The following is a 16,073-nucleotide window of genomic DNA, read 5'->3' on the forward strand; positions in this document are numbered from 1 at the left end:
GCTCAGGCTTCCGAGCCCCTGACCCTCTCGGCTCTTGACCCCTCACGCCCTGCGGGGCCGGCGTACAGTGCTGACCTTGCTTGGCCTCCTAAGTCAGAGAATATGCCCACTTCCACTCAGGGGCGTTAGCAATGTGTTCACACACAGTCAAATGTATTTGCAAAATTTGCAAAAATAAGATGATTTTGTATTCTCTTTCTTTAAGAGCCTCTTCCTCCTGTGCCCCAGTCCAGTTGTTTAAGCTTCAGCCCCACAAAAATATTGTTCTGCCGTGGCCGGTTTGGCTCAGCAGGTGGAGTGTCAGCCCATGGACCAGAGGGTTGAGGGTTCAATTCCCCATCAACGATACATATCTGGGTTGCAGGTTCAATCCCCAGTCCCAGCTGGGGTCGTGTGGGAGGCAACCAACTGATGTGTCCCTCTCACATCGATGTTTCTCTCTCTCCTCCTCTCACTCTATCTTGGGGAATCATTAGAAAAATGTCCTCAGATAAGGACAAACAAACAAAGAAAGCACGGTTCTGCCTCCAACTTCTATCCTCTACCCTGTGGACCCCAAGATGGCAGAGCTCTGGGTGATGTGTGTCTGAGAGTCCCCTGTCTCAGCCCAGAGTGCAGCCCAAATCCCAGTCTCCACACACAGGGGCTTCAAGCCACCTTGTGGATGACCTTCATCAACTGATGAATTCATGACAGGACAAGGACTCAGCAATACAAATGCCTCTCCTAGTTAGCTGCATCTGAAAGTTACTAACCCATCTTTAAAACATATATAGCCCTGGCCAGTGTGGCTTAGTGATTCAAGTGTCAGCCTGTGCACCGAAGGGTCTCAGGTTCGATTCCCGATCAAGGGTTTGTACCTGGGTTGCAGGTTCATCCCCGGCCCTGGTCAAGGTGTGTGTAGGAGGCAACCAATCTCTCACATTGATGTTTCTCTTTTTCCCTCCTTTTCCCCCTCCAGTCTCTCTAAAAAGCAATGGAAAAAATATCCTAGGGTGAGGATTAAAAAAAAAACAAACCAACAAAATACATATACATACATGTTTAGAAATGCATAAAATGAGCCCTGGCCGGTTTGGCTTAGCGGTTAGATCGTCAGCCTGCGGTCCAGAGAGACCCGGGTTCGGTCCCTGCTAAGGGCATGTATCTCAGTTGCAGTTTGTCCCCCGCCCTGGTTGGGTCGTGTGGGTGGCAACCACTCGATGTGTCCCTTTCGTGTCGATGTTTCTCTCTCTCTCCCCCCCTCCCTCTCTATCTGAACACATATTGAAAAATGTCCTCGGGTGAGGATTAAAAAAAAAAGAGAAAGAAATGTATAAAATGAAGGAAAAGATAATGTGTCTCAAACTGTTAACAATATTGTATTTCAAAAATAGCCAGTAGGAATAAGTTCTGGGGCCAGTCACAATTCACAAGGATTTCATTTTATCCTAGAAACAACCCCATGAGGCAGGTTCCATGATTCTCTCTGTCTTACAGGAAAAGAGAACGCATTTCAAAGAGGAAAAGTAACGGACTGCTAACCCAAACCAGCAGCGCCCCGGCTCCTGCCCTCCCTAGGTCCCACCCCATCAGCAGCCCACACAAATGCTCCACCCACTGGACTCCCGGCCCCCTGGCAGCCATGCCCACCCACTCCCTGAGCACCTGCACCAAGATGTAGACGACAGCCAGAGGCAGGATGACCACAGTGAAGAGCGGCGTGCTGGCCACGACGACCACGAGGGTGGAGATGGAGGTGTAGAAGGAACTCAGCAGCATGAGGATGGTGGGGGCCAGCACCTCATCGATGACGTACATGTCCTTGGAGAAGCGGTTGAGGATACGGCCCGACGGTGTCGTGTCGAAGAAGGACTGTGGCGAGCGCATCTTGTTATGCAGCAGAGCCTGGTGAAGCAAGCGCGCAGCCCGGACACAGCCCACCGCCATCATGATGGACGACAGCACCACCAGGAGCCCTGTTGGAGGAGGCAGAGGGGCCCTCACCCACCTGGGTCGGGTGGCAGGTTTGGAGACAGGGGATAGCCACCTGTGGGCTAGGCAGGCTCAGAGGCAAGCTGACCGCTAGGGTGGGTGAGGAAGGCACTGGGCAGGGCAGTGGCTGTGATGGTGGAGGGAAGGACGTGGTTTGGGGACTCAGCAGCTCGGGAGTGAGAAAGGGGCTACTGGAGCCCCTTCCAGGGATCTCTTCAGGCTCACCTTGCAGAATTCCCAAGGTGGCATAGACACCCAGCCTCTGGGAGGTGTTATTCTGCCGGCCATCCACCATCGCCTCGTTGGTCCAGGCACTGAGCCATATGTTGGCTCCAATGGCAGCGGCACTTTGACCCGCATACAGCAGACAGATGACCAGTGTGGTAGAGAGCCCCAAAGCCTTAGCATAATCCCAGAACACGCTCAGCTTCACCTGCACGGCCATGGTGGTCAGGGACAGAGAACTCCCGTGAGCCCCAGGACTGCTGGGCCCTGCCCACTCTCTCCAGCCCTCCTTGTCCACCCTACTCACCTTGCCCACCTCCACCTTCTCCTCTTCAATCAGCGTCCCATTTGCCTTCACCTCTGCTGCCGGCACCGCCTTTTCTGCTGGACTCAGGCGCCACCGGGGCACAGGCCGACCTTGGCTCTCCCCCTCCGAGGACATGGTGCTCAGCTGTCTGTGGGAGCAGCTGGTCAGGCCTGGAGAGGAGGCCTCTCACACACCCACAAGACAGAGCCCCAGGAGAAGGATTTAGGCAGCAGTGGAGGCCCAGGGTGTGAGTGTCAGGGAGACGCTCTCTACCCTACTTGGCAGGGCTTGGGGAGCCCTGACACAGTGTCCCAGGAGCTCACCTCATAAACTGCTTTTGGACCTCGTATAGGACTGGTTCATTATCCATCAAGTCTGTGTGGCTGCTCAGCGTGTCTTCAATCAGCAGCACCTCCTCATCCTCTGCATTCTCCAAGGCTGCTGCTGGGTGGGAGGAAGGAGGCAGAGGTCAGCTCGCTCCCTATAAGCCCCCATCCCTTCTTCAGTGAAGGAGCCTGAACGGACAAGCATGAGATAACTACGGTGAGAGAGGTTGAAAGGGCAGCAAGAACAATAACGACAAAAATAAGTGACCGAGTTTGTGCTGGAAAAAAGAAAAGGGCAGCAAGAAAGACTTGGGTTAGACAAGAAGAAAGACTTCCCATCAGGGGCTATGGAGAAGGGGACTCAACTATAAAGGTTAGGAACTTGGGCTCCGGAGTCAGACTGGCTGAGCTGAAATCGTACTTCCTCACTGTGTGACTTTAGGCAGGCATGGGAAATGGGGATAATAATAGTATCCATTTCATCATGTCATTGTGAGAATTAAAGGAACAGATGTGTATCAAGTGCTTACCAAGGGGCAGAGCACTTAGTAAGTGCTCAAGACATGTTAGCTATACATAGAGCAGTGGGCAGGAAAACCCAGGAAAAGGTCAGTGAGCCAGCCCAGAGTTTGGGGTTGAGGAGCTGGGGCTGGATGACAAGGGGCAGGGGACAGGGGTGCCTCATGTTCGATGAGGATAGGAATTTTTCTCTGGTCCTAATTTTTTTTTTTTTTTATCCTCACCCGACGACATTTTTGCATTTATCTTCAGAGCAGGAGGGAAGGGGGAGGAAGAGAGAGAGAGAGAGAGAAGCATCGACGCCAGAGAGACACGTCAAGTGGCTGCCACTCACACAACCCCAGCCGGGGCCGGGGTAAACTGCAACCAAGATACGTGCCCTTAGCGGGACCCGAACCCGAGACTCTCTGGTCCGCAGGCCGACGCTCTAACCGCTGAGCCAAACTGGCCAGGGCGAGGACAGGGATTTTTCTGTTTGCTGTTATCTCTGGCCATAGTCATTGCTCAATAAATATTTGTTGATAAATAAATGACATTTCTAAGTACTTATACAGGATCAGACAATTTACTATGGAACAGCCTTGCTGGACAAGGTGGGCTGGGCCCCTCCGCCCTTTTGACCCATGGGAAAACAGGCTCTGACAAACCAGCTGCTGATCCAAGGTCGCACAGTTAGGGAAGAGAAGGGATGGCTACACCCAGTTCCCTTCCCCTCTTGGTGATGTCTGAGGATCACACAGAGGGCCCGAGTTCCCCAGAACCTCCTTGTACAACACAGTTCTCAGAGACCCACAGACAGGGGAGATGCTGGTAGGGCACAGGCATACCGGGCCTGCTGTCCTCCTCCAGGTGTTCCTCGCTCTCATCAGGTGCATAGTTGTGGAGGAAGTTGGCGAAGGAGCCATTGCGCTGCAGGAGGGCTGGGTAAGTGCCCACCTCAGACACCTGTCCGTCAGCTAGCACGATGACGAAGTCTGTCTGGGGCAGGAAGCTGATGCCGTGCGTCACCAGCACCCGTGTCTGGGGAGAAGGCAGCGGGCTGTCACTCCCCCTGCCCTGAGCACACCCCACACAGGAGGCACAGGGCCATGGAGCGTGTGTCAGGGAGCGTGGACAGGCACACCAAGGATCACCTGTGCTCCCCGCAGCCGGCTCAGTGTCTCTGGGCCGGGACTTCCACATGGGTTTCCCTAGCCGCCCATCCCATACTCCTGCTACTCACATTCCCACACCTCCACGTCTCCCCCAAACCCCCTCACCTCCCACCAGTTCTCTCCTAAGGTCCTAGACCTCACTCAGCCCCTTAGCTCCCTGGGGGCCTCACCTTGTTTGCCAGCACACCTTCTGGCCCAATGACTTGGTCAAAGATGTGCTTGGCCACGTGGGAGTCCACAGCTGACAGTGGGTCATCCAGCAAATAAATGTCGGCATCCCTGTAAACAGCTCGGGCCAGACTGACCCGCTGCCGCTGGCCCCCAGACAAGTTAATACCCTGGGTGGAGGAGACAGGTAGGAGGTGGGTTCTGGGTAGAAGGAAGTCAGACAGGCACAAATGGGACGAGGCCCTGCCCACTGTCATTCAGTAAGGCAGACCTCTAAATTCACCTTTCATATGTCTGGCCCTGAACCATGCAAAGGGTGGTGGCTCTCAGAGTCCTCCTGGGACATGTGAGGACATCCTGCTCCCTTTACTCCATCACCCTGCTCAGCTGGTTTCCCTGCCTGCCGCCTGCACACTCCGGGAGGCTGGAAATCCCCAGGAGGTCCTTTAGTCAACCTTTGAGTCTTTCGTCACCCATACAGTTTGCAGATGACTTTCATGACAATGATCCCATTTGGCCCTCATGTCAGTCCTGGGATGCATCATTTTTTGTTGTTGTCCATCCTCACCCGAGGATCTTTTTTCATTGATTTTTAGAGAGTGGAAGGGAGGGAGGGACAGAGAGAGAGAAGCATTGATGTGAGACAGATGGATTGGTTGCCTCCAGTATGACCCTAACCAGGGCCGGGGATCGAACCTGCAACTCAGGTACGTGCCTTTGACTAGAATCGAACCCACAACCCTCAGTCCGAGGGCTGACGTGCTAACCACGGAGCAAAGTAGCCAGGGCCAGGGAGGTATCATTAGCCCCACTTTCTAGATGGAGAAAATAAAGCCCAAGATGTTAATGGCTTTGTCCAAGGTCTTGAACAATTAAAGTCAGAAGCAAGGACAGAAACCCAGCATCAGCCCCAGAATTCATCACTGAGATTGTTCATGTGCCAGAGGGGAAGTAAGATCTCTCCTTAAACCCACGATGGGGAAACTGATTCAGAGAGCAGCAGGGCCGGGCCCAGAGGGAAGACCCCAGAGGGATGGCTTGCTTTCTTCCCACCAGCTTTTTGGGGTACCCTGAGAAACTGACCCCTGGGGTGAGCAAATGTGGGATGGGAACTGGAGCTGGTGGGGAGAATCAGGTGTAGTGACTGAGGCATGTGAGAATGCCTACATCCAACCAACCTGCCTTTCTTGAGTGCCTACTATGTGCTGGGCACTAGATTAGGTTTGTGTGTGGGCACGAGGTCATGGGTCCAAGAAAGATGGGAAGAAGGAGTAGTATCATGGATGAGCAGTTCTTCTCCGGGTTCCTGTAACTTTGGATCCTACTTTCCCATTCCCTCTTCTTAGGCTCAGGTCCTCATCATTTCCCCAAACCACAGGAGAGCCTCCTCACTGGGTCCTGCGACTCTGAGTCCCTCCACACTGTAGCCAGAGCAGCTTTTCAGCTGTCCCTGCTTAAAACCCTTCACTGACAAATTAAACATCAAGATAAATAATGAGCCCTGGCCGGTGTGGCTCGGTTGGTGGGGTGTCATCCCCTGCACTGAAAGGCTGCTGGTTTGATTCCCGGTCGGGACACCTACCCAGGTCGTGGGCTCGATCTCCGGTGGGGGGCATGCAGGAGGCGGCCGATCGATGTCTTGCTGTCACAACAATGTTTCTCTCTCTCTCTCTAAAGGATCAATACAATAAAATAAGATAAATAAGGATGGTACTGGATTATAACCCATTGGATCAAAGAAGAATCCATGAGAAGATATTGATATAAAGGAATTAATGAATAAGTAAAAAAGGGAGAAGAATAAAACACCAACTAATATAGAATGAATGGAGGCAGAAAATTACCATTTGGCAAACATCACAGCAAACACTGACTCAGGCGAGAATCATCAGTGAAAGTTATAAAATAAAATGATCAATGAAAACATGCCACCTCAATCAAGTGATCAAAGTTAACGTTGTTGATATGGCACATATTGACATCATGTGCCCCATCACAGGGTGCATCAAGAGGGACACAACATTACTTCTTTGGTATTTCCCCTGAAACATACAATCTGAATCTAATGGTGTTCAAATTGAGAGACATTCCACAAAATAACTGGCCTATACTTTTAGAAGTGTCAAGGTCCTAGAAGACAAAGATTGAGGAATTATCCACATTGATAGCGAATCAAGAAATGTGACAAGTAAATTCAACTCATGATCCAGGATTAGATCCTAGCCCAGGGAAGAAAATAGCTAAAAAAAGACATTTCTGGGACAAATGATGACATTTGAGTACAGACCGTGAATTAGATAGTAATATTATATTAATGTTAAATTTTTTATTTTGATAATTTAACTATGGTTATGTAAGAGAATGCCTTGTTTTTGAAGAAATACACACTGAAATCTTTAGTATTAAAAAAAAGAGCTAAAACTCGCAGAAGAAAAGCATAGGGAAGTTTCATGCCTGGATTTGGCAATGATTTTTTGGATACGACACCAAAAGCACAGGCAACAAAAGTAAAAATAGCTAAATTGGATCATATCAAAATTAAAAGCTTCTGTGCATCAAAGGACACAACAGAATGAAAAGGCAACCTACAGAATAGGAGAAAATATTTGCAACTCATATATCCTATAAGGAGTTAGAACCCAGTCCAGTAAGTCCTCACCTACTGTAAGTCATTGTGACTTTAAGCTAAATGGATAATGACACCAATTGATAGGATTGATATAAACAAGAGTCAAGTTCCCAAAGCCATGTCATCATGTTATAACAAAATGACATTGAATGAAATGACATTATTTGAAGACCTGTCGTATACATAAAGAACTCCCACAATCAACAACAAAAAAACGAACAACTTGATCAAAAAATGGGCAGAGGACTCAAACAGACATTTATCCATAGAAGACATACAAATGGGCAACAAGCACAAAAAAAAGATGCTCAACATCACTAATCATCAGGGAAATGCAAATTCAAACCTCAGTGAGATACCACCTCACAGTCATTAGAATGGCTACTATCAAAAAATAGAAACGACCCCTCCCCACCACCAGTAGCCACAAGTGTTGGCCAGGAGGTCTAGGAGTTGGAGTCCTTGTGCACTGTTGGTGGGGATGTAAAATGGTACAGCCATGACGGAAAACAGTATGGCAGTTCCTCAAAAATTAAAAAAGACAGAATTACCAAATCATCTAGCAATTCCACTTCTGGGTATATACTCCAAAGAACTGAAGGTAGGGTCTCGAAGAGATATCTGCACACCCATTTCACAGCAGTATTATTCACAATGGCTAAAAGGTGGAAGCAACTCAAGTGTCCACTGGCAAATGGATAAGCAAAACATGGTATAAACATACAATGGAATATTAGTTAGCCTTAAAAAACAAAGGGATTTTGACAGGTATTACAACATGAAGGAACCTTGAGGATATCATGCTAAGTGAAATAATCCAGTCACACTCAAAACAGATGCTCTATGATTCCATTTATATGAAGTACCTGGAGTCAAATGCATAGAAACAGGAAGTAGAAAGGTGGTTGCCAAGAGCTGGGGAAAAAGGGGGATGGGGAGTTGTTGTTTAACGGAGTTTTAGTTTTGCAAGACGAAAAGAGTTCTGGACACGGACGGCTGTATGGCAGCTTGAGAGTACTGAACATGACTGACCTCTGCACTGGAAAATGGTGACGATGGTAAATTTTATATACATCTTGCAACAATTAAAAATAAATAAACTAGCCGTGGCTGGTTTGTCTCAGCAGTTAAGAGCATCAGCCCTCAGACCAAAGAGTCGAGGGTTCGATTCCCCATCAAGGGCATGTATCTGGGTTGCAGGTTCGATCCCTGGCCCCAGTCAGTGTTGTGCGGGAGGCAACCAATCCATGTGTCTCTCTCACATCGATATTTCTCTCTCCCTCCCTCCCTCCCTTCTACTCTATCTAAAAATCAGTGAAAAAATATCCTCAGGTGAGGAGCAACAAAAATAAATAAATAAAAATAAATAAATGAATAAAATTTAAAAACTTTCACGAATATCCCATGGTTTTTAGGGTAAATGACAAAACCTTAACCACAGTCTCAAGGCTCTGCCCTGCCCTGTACCCTCCCTGCCCCTTCCTAAGGAGTCTACCCACATTCCTCAGCTCACACCTTCAAAGACTTTCCATCCTTGGTAAAAGCCACACTCCTTACAGTGGCTTGCAAGGCATTATGTGAATTGGCTGCCTGGACACCTCACTGGCCTCATCTCCTCCTCCTTACCCCTGCTCCCTCCATTCCAGCCACACTAACCTCCTTACTGGTCCTTAGGTGCCCTGATCACACTACTGCCTCAGGGACTTTGCACTTACTGATCTCCCTGTCCCTAAGGCCTTTGCCCCAGGCATGGCCCCATGGCCCCAGACATGGCCCCCTCCCTCCCTCTGTTCGGTTTTCCGGTTCTCAATGAGGCTTTCCCAAGGCACCCTAACAACTCAGCCCCATACACATTCCCATATCCCTTCTCTGTTTCAATCTCTCCCCTTCGGAATTTATCTAATATATTACATATTTTACTTATTTATCTTGCTTATTGTCTCTTTTCCCCCACTAGAATGTAAGCTATATGAAGGCAGAGATTTTATTTTATTGTCTTTAAAGAATAGTTTATTGATTTTCAGAGAGAGAAGGAGAAGAGAACATCAAGGTGAGAACGTAACATCGGGGATGAAGCCCACAACCCGGGCATGTGCCCTGCTGGGCAACTGGACCAACGAGATTTCGGTGCACCGGCTGACACCCAACCAACTGAGCCACATCAACCAGGGCTAAAGGCAGAGGTTTTAGACTGGGGTGTGTATTCACCACTGTGTAATATTGCCTGGGATACAGGTATGTAATAAAATTTGATGAATGAATAAGTAGATGGATGAATAGATGAATGATGAGCCCTTCTTCCTCAGCTGTTAAGATTCAGCTCAAAAGTGATGCTTTTTGCTTTTGCCGACTTCCCCCTCCTGTCCTCCTTGTCCCCCGCACAGGCGTCAGCCTGGCCTGCAGACATTCTACAGCCGCTACCTGCTCACAGGTTTGCCTCCCCCAGTGACAGATCTGTTTCCCCAGAGCCTCGCAGAGCTGGGCATATCACATGAATGTGTGAGTGAATGAATGAATGAATGAATGAGTGCGTATGTGGACCTGGGCTGGGCTGAGGTGGGCAACTGTGCATGCTGACTCCCCAGGGGTTGAGAGGGGACCACATACCTTCTCTCCAATCTCTGTCTTGTCCCCACCAGGCAGCATTTCCAGGTCCGCTAGCAGGGCACAGGCCGCCAGGGTCCGCTGGTAGCGCTTGGGGTCCAGGGCTTGGCCAAACAGCACATTCTCCTGAAGAGTGCAGTTCTGGATCCAGGCCTGCTGGGGCACGTAGGCCACGGAGCCCTGGCCGCAGAGAGCCCCGCGGTTACCCTGGGCTTCGCCAAGCTCCCCTTCCCAGGACTCCCCACCCCGCTCACCTTCACATGCACCTGGCCTTCCAGCTTCTCCATCTCTCCCAGAAGGGCAGACATGAGGGAGGACTTTCCACAGCCCACAGGCCCTACCACGGCCACCAGGGCCCCTTTTGGCACCTGAATGTCTAAACTGGGAGACCAGGAGCCCAAGTAAAGACAGAGATGAGGTTTTTGATTCCCAACCTTCCACCTGGAGACCCAAGCCCTTTTCCCTTCCCGAAACCACCCTGGCAACGGAGGCTCCTCCGGCTTCCCAGGCCAAACACGTGGGGGCAGGTCGGGGGCCGGTTTGGCTATTTATTGATCTGAACTTTGGCCCCTTTTAGGCAGCTAAGAAGGGAAGGGAAAAGCTGGTACCTGTGCAGGATTGGGGGCAGGTCCTGGGCCCAGGTGAAGGTGCCATTGTCTATAGTGACTGCATAGCCTGGGAGGGTCAAAGTATACAGGGTGGGGGGTGGGCAGGGATCCCTGGGGGAGGCTGGAAGGAGAGGGATGGGGAGCCCTGGGGAAGGGGCCCAGGGAAACTTGGGGCACACTGGAAGGGACAGGAAGCCCTGAGGTTGAGGTTGACAGGGGCACAGGGAGTCCCAGGGAAAGAAGGAGCGTGGGAGAGGCCAGGGGAGGGTGAAGGAGGAAAGAGCAGAGCGCAGAAGAGGGTGAAGGCAGGCAGAGAGTTAAAGACAGGAAAGAGGAAGAAGAAAAGGGGTCACAAGAGAAAAGTTAAAAGCTTGGAACAGGATTTTCTAGAGCAGGGGCTGCTGCAAGAGCAGCCGAGGTAGGGGTGTCTGGACCTGGGGCGATGGTCTTTCTTTCCACACACTGGGTGTCAAGTTCATCTTGGCTCAGGAAATGCTGGATCCGTTTCAGAGACACGTTGGTCTGCAGGAGGGCATGAGTCAGTCCTGGAAGCCATGCTTTTTCTATCCCCTTCCACTCCTCTTACATTTGCCTGGCCCCCAATATCTGAGCGCAGCCAGACTCCCTGAAGGCCCACATGCTGGTTCTGGGGTCTCTCCTATGACTGAGTCTTCCCTGGCTCCCACTGCCAAGGACAGAGTGCGGGTCGGTAAGAGGAGGTTGTCCCCAAAACTCAGGTTTCCAGGGACCCTACTTGATCTCCTCTGACCCCAAATTACCCCTGACTCTAATGACTTCATTCAACTTGGAACAATTCTTCATAATGCCAGATGGCCCTTTCCTGATTCCAGGAACTCTCCTTGATTATCCCGACCCTAAGTGACCCCAACAACTTGCCCCTGACCCAGCAGAATCCACAGCCCCGCCGGGGGTTACCTGGGTCAGGCCACTGATTAACTGGGGCAGTACGCTGAGGGGGATCTTTAAGATATTGAACAGGGACACAGACACAAAGGCCTTCTCAGCATCCAGCACGTTGTTTGGGTCCACGCACACGTACACCCCCAGGGTGATGAGGGTTACCTGGAGAGCGGTGGGGGTGGGTGTCAGGGTGGAGTGTGCTGGGCCCAGAGGCCTGGGCTGCCCAGGTGGGAGGAGGAGGGCAGCCCCAGTAGGGGAGCCTCACCAGAAAGGGGGTGCAGACCCAGGTGAAGATGGATATGGCGTGGAGGTAGGCAGCCCGGCGCAGCAGCCGGAGCTCGTCCTGCCGGATGCCCTCCACCTGCTGCAAGAAGCTGGACTCCCAGGCATACAGCTTCAGCACCTTGATGCCACCCAGGATCTCGCTCATCAGCTTGATGCGTGAGTCCTTGAACTTCATTTGTTCTACCTGCAGAAAGAGAGGCTGTGGCATGCTCCACCCCCTACCCAGATCTCTACCCACAGGGCTGGTCCCCTCCATGCACTGGCCCAGGCTGCAGCCATCGGGCTGCTCCCCATTCCTCCTCCCTCCTCCCCGCCGCGCCAGCCTCCCCTCTCCTCCTGACAAACCCAGCTCCAACCTCAGTGCCAGTGCCATGGTCCCTCCCCGGCAGCATCCTCACCCCCTTCCCTGGGTCTCTAAGGCACGTTATACTTTCCTTTTGTCCCCAGAGTGATCCTGTGCACAGATGCTTCCCCAGTTAGACTGCTAGCCTCCTGACCCTAACCCAGGGCACACCATGCCAAATAAATGTATTCATTCAACCCCTATTTAATGAGTGCCTACTATGTGCCAGACCACATGCTAGACGTGGGGCAGATAATGCCAAACCATTCAAACAAGTCTCTGCCTTCATGAAGCTGACAGTGATGGGGAGGCAGATAGGAAGCAAACAATTACCCAAATCAGTGTTTAATAAATCAGTGTGTGTGCCCTGAAGGGAAGCAACAGGATTCTGTGAATCTAGGAAATCAGAGTTTATATTGGGAGGTGGGAGAAGGGAAGGAGCTGGGCAAGTAAGGAAGGGAAGAGCACTCCAGGGAACAGTGCGTAAGGTGGCCCAGAGGTATGCAGAGCTCAGTGCTTTGAAGAAAAGTAAGGCCAGACTGGCTGGAATTTGGCCATACCTCAGGGGGTGAGGGCTTGCAAGGTGAGCAGGGACCTGGTAGGGGGTCCTAGGGACTCTGTCATTTATTCTGTGTGCAGTGGGAAGCTACTGAAGACATCAATAAATGTTTGCAAATAAAGGACTGGATGACTGGCTATTCACACTCAGCACGGTGTGGCAAGAGAAACTCTCATGAGACCTAAAGACGCAGGTTCAAGTCCCAGCTCTGCCTGCTTCTGGACTGCCCTCACCTCTCTGCTCCTCCACTGCAAAGTGAGAATGTTTCTAAAACCTTCTCAGGGTTGTTGTGAGGATAGAGTGAGCTAAGGTTTGTGAAAGTGGCCTGTAGCCATCCATAGTCAGAAAACAAAATAAAAGTCCGGCTGGTGCGGCTCACTGGTTGAGCATCGACCCATGCACAAAGAGGTCGCAGGTTCGATTCCTGGTCAGGGCACGTGTCCAGGTTGTGGGGGCCAAATCCCCAGTGGGGGGCATGCAGGAGGCAGTCAATCGATGTTCTCTCTCATCAATGTTTCTATCTCTCTCCTTTCCTCTCTCTCTAAAAATCAATAAAGAAAAAAATAATTTAAAAAATAATTGAGGGGCCCCAGGTTAGTGAATGCCCTTCCCCAGGCACCTGGCCAGGTGCCCCAGGCAGAGACAGTGCACCTCTTAGAGCACCCACCTGCAAAGTACGCATCTTCATGGCCACAGCTCCATTGAGTGGGATCAGCAAGACCATGAGGGCAACTCCAGCCAGCACGGAGGGACCTAGGTTCTGAGGAGGCACAGGTGGGTAGGTGAGACAGATAACCAAAGTATATACGTAGACAGAACCCACAAACAGAGGCTTATTGATCTGAAACATGGAAGATGGGCAGGAAGCAATAGATGGTAGCCAGCCAGACAGTGAAAAGTGGACATATAGAGGAAGCCAAAATGACAAAAACATTTGCAGAAGCAGTCAGCCAGCCGATAATGACGATAGGCACAAACAGGCAGGCCTGGAGTGGTGTCCAGACACGCAGGAGGGCAAATACAGACAGACAATGACAGTTAGTCACACACACCCTGCCTCCTATCCCTCTTTTCTCCCCTGGGATCTTTGAGAAGAATAATCGCCCAGGCTGGAAAGACTTGGTTGTGGACATCAGCATCCTCGCCATCCTGCCCCCTGCCCCAAAAGCTCTTGTGTCCATCATGCAGCCCCTCTGCTGACCCAGAACAACCCTCTCAGCAAGGTCAAGGTCAGAGGAAAGGGGCAGAGGTCAGGGTTTGAGAGTCACCTGCCAGAGGAAGTAGATGGCCAGGATGATCTGCAGAGGTCCTGACCACAACAGGTTGAGAAAGGGGGCAAGGTCCATGAAGCGCTGGGCATCCACTGACATGAGGTTGACCATTTCTCCCACAGTGGACTCCCGTTTGACTGCATTGGTGATGACCAGAGCCTGCAGGTAGGTAGCAGGTGATGAAGTGGGCCCGTGAGGTTCTCCAAAGCTCCCAGGGCCAGCCTCCCCAGCCCCCGTGCCCTGCTCCAGCTGACCTTCCTGTAGATGACACCTATGATCCCTGTGCGAAGCCGCAACCCCATCACAAAGATGCAGTGGTAATACTGGTGCAAGACCAGAGTCTGCATCACGGAGCACACGAACATCAGCCCGGCCACCAGGAAGCCCCACCAGCTGGGGGCCGTGGGGTTTGAAATAAATCTGATCAGGATGCTGCAAGGGCAAGAGAGAAGCGTGGGCGTGGGGAGGGCTCCCTCGGCTGCTCCCTCTTTTACTGCCCTCTCCTTTCTCCTTCAGCCTCCACTCTACCCACTCCTTTGAAAACTCTCGGGTGGGAGCTGCTGGCCCACCCACCCCACACCAGGGGGACTCAGCCCAGTGTTGCCACATGACCATGACCCTCCATCCTTGCTCTCTTCTGCATTCACCTCCTTTTCTATCTGCTGTGGCTCCTACTGCCCCTTCCTTCTATCACTCTCATCACCAGCCTCACCTGCCTGCTTGGACCACATGGCAGGATGTAATGCCACACGCTCCTTGAGTTGACTTGCCTGTGCCTTCTCCCGGGAAGCAGAGGGCTCAGAGCCTACTGCATGACCACACAGACTCTTGCCTCTCAAATCCATCCTCTCCAACATCAGCCGGCCCCAGTGCTCCCGTGACCTTCTCTGGGGCCCTACCCTCCTCCTCTTCCACAGCCCTCGTTACTGTTCTTCTCTGACCTTCTGACCTGGTCTCATTCTCCACCCTTCTCAGCAGCTACTCACTTAAGTCTTCCCACTTAACTCATCCGTCGAGGACTTCCCACCAACCACAAACTTTCTTCCCAACACTTGCCCTCTTCCCATTCTCCTGCCTCAGGAGAGGCATCCCTCCATCTCTCCGAGCCTGCTCCTGCTCCTCAAGCTCTGGACCCCACCCATCTCCTCAGGACACGCTCCCTCATTGCCCCCTTTCCCCTGATCTTCAACAGCTTCATTCTGCTGGCTGCTCTGCACCTTCTCCTTTCGACCTCACCAATGCTCCTCCACGTCGGCACAAACCTCCCTGGACCACATGGGGCTACCTCCACGTCACAGCCATGCCTCTCCTTCTGGGGGTTGAATGCATCTCCCAAAAAGATACATTCAAATCCTAATCCCTGGTACCTGTCAATGTGACCTTATTTGGAGAGAAGGTCTTTGCAGAGTAATTAATCAAGTTAAGATGAGATCACTAGGGTGGGCCCTAATCCAATGACTGGTGTCCTTGTAAGAGACAGGAGAGGGAGATTTGCACAGAGAGGCGGATGCGTGTGCACAGAAAGTCCATGCGAAGACGGGGGCAGGACGAGGAGAGATGTGTCTGCGACGGAGGAAGGCCAAGGAGTCCCAACACCCGCTGGCAGCGAGGAGGAAGGCCAAGGAGTCCCAACGCCCGCCGGCAGCGAGGAGGCCCGGAAGAGTTTCATTCAGAACCTCTAGAAGGAACCAGCCCCACCAACACCTTGATTTCAGACTCCTGGCCTCCAGAGCTGTGAGAACACATTTCTGCTGTTTTAGGCCACTCAGTTTGCGTTACTTTGTTACAGTGGCCACAGGAAGAGAATATATTTTCCTTTACAGGAAGTTTCTAGACCTCCACAGCCCGTCTCCACTGTGGACCCTGCTCTCGGCTCCCCATCCCCTCCCCCCCGTCCCAGTCTCTGTGCTCAGCAGAGCCACTGACAAACTCCACGTTGCCCTCCTTGGGCTCTAGTTTATGGGCCACCTTGCTCCAAGGAGGCCACGCTTTTCCTTGGAGGCGCTCTGCTCCTCCATCCTTGGCCTTCTCCGAGCCAGGCTAACCCTCACCTGCCAGAATTCCCTCGGGCTCTGCCTGGGACCTCCACGTGGCAAAGCTTAGCCAGACATAAGACCCTGGGCTTCCACCAGTAGCCCTGAAATGGGATCTCCAGGTAGCCGGCAGTCGCACCCTGGGGG

The 16,073-nt window shown here is 51.7% G+C and overlaps 1 protein-coding gene across 1 annotated transcript in view; it reads right to left on the reverse strand.

Annotated features, from left to right (window-relative positions):
* The window catches only part of ABCC3 (ATP binding cassette subfamily C member 3), a 34,218-nt gene that overhangs the window by 10,984 nt on the left and 7,161 nt on the right, over positions 1-16,073 (reverse strand). Inside the window, exons 9-23 of the mRNA XM_036268398.1 lie at positions 14,148-14,325; positions 13,891-14,052; positions 13,290-13,382; positions 11,701-11,904; positions 11,451-11,597; positions 10,949-11,036; positions 10,515-10,581; positions 10,161-10,287; positions 9,910-10,086; positions 4,676-4,843; positions 4,179-4,371; positions 2,830-2,950; positions 2,507-2,654; positions 2,200-2,407; positions 1,648-1,958 (exon numbers count right to left, since the gene is read on the reverse strand). Coding sequence (XP_036124291.1) covers positions 1,648-1,958; positions 2,200-2,407; positions 2,507-2,654; positions 2,830-2,950; positions 4,179-4,371; positions 4,676-4,843; positions 9,910-10,086; positions 10,161-10,287; positions 10,515-10,581; positions 10,949-11,036; positions 11,451-11,597; positions 11,701-11,904; positions 13,290-13,382; positions 13,891-14,052; positions 14,148-14,325 — 2,392 coding nt within the window. The remainder of the gene's footprint in view (positions 1-1,647; positions 1,959-2,199; positions 2,408-2,506; positions 2,655-2,829; positions 2,951-4,178; positions 4,372-4,675; positions 4,844-9,909; positions 10,087-10,160; positions 10,288-10,514; positions 10,582-10,948; positions 11,037-11,450; positions 11,598-11,700; positions 11,905-13,289; positions 13,383-13,890; positions 14,053-14,147; positions 14,326-16,073) is intronic.

This window comes from Molossus molossus, unplaced genomic scaffold (assembly GCF_014108415.1).
Source record: "Molossus molossus isolate mMolMol1 unplaced genomic scaffold, mMolMol1.p scaffold_m16_p_19, whole genome shotgun sequence".
NCBI classification, from domain to species: domain Eukaryota; kingdom Metazoa; phylum Chordata; class Mammalia; order Chiroptera; family Molossidae; genus Molossus; species Molossus molossus.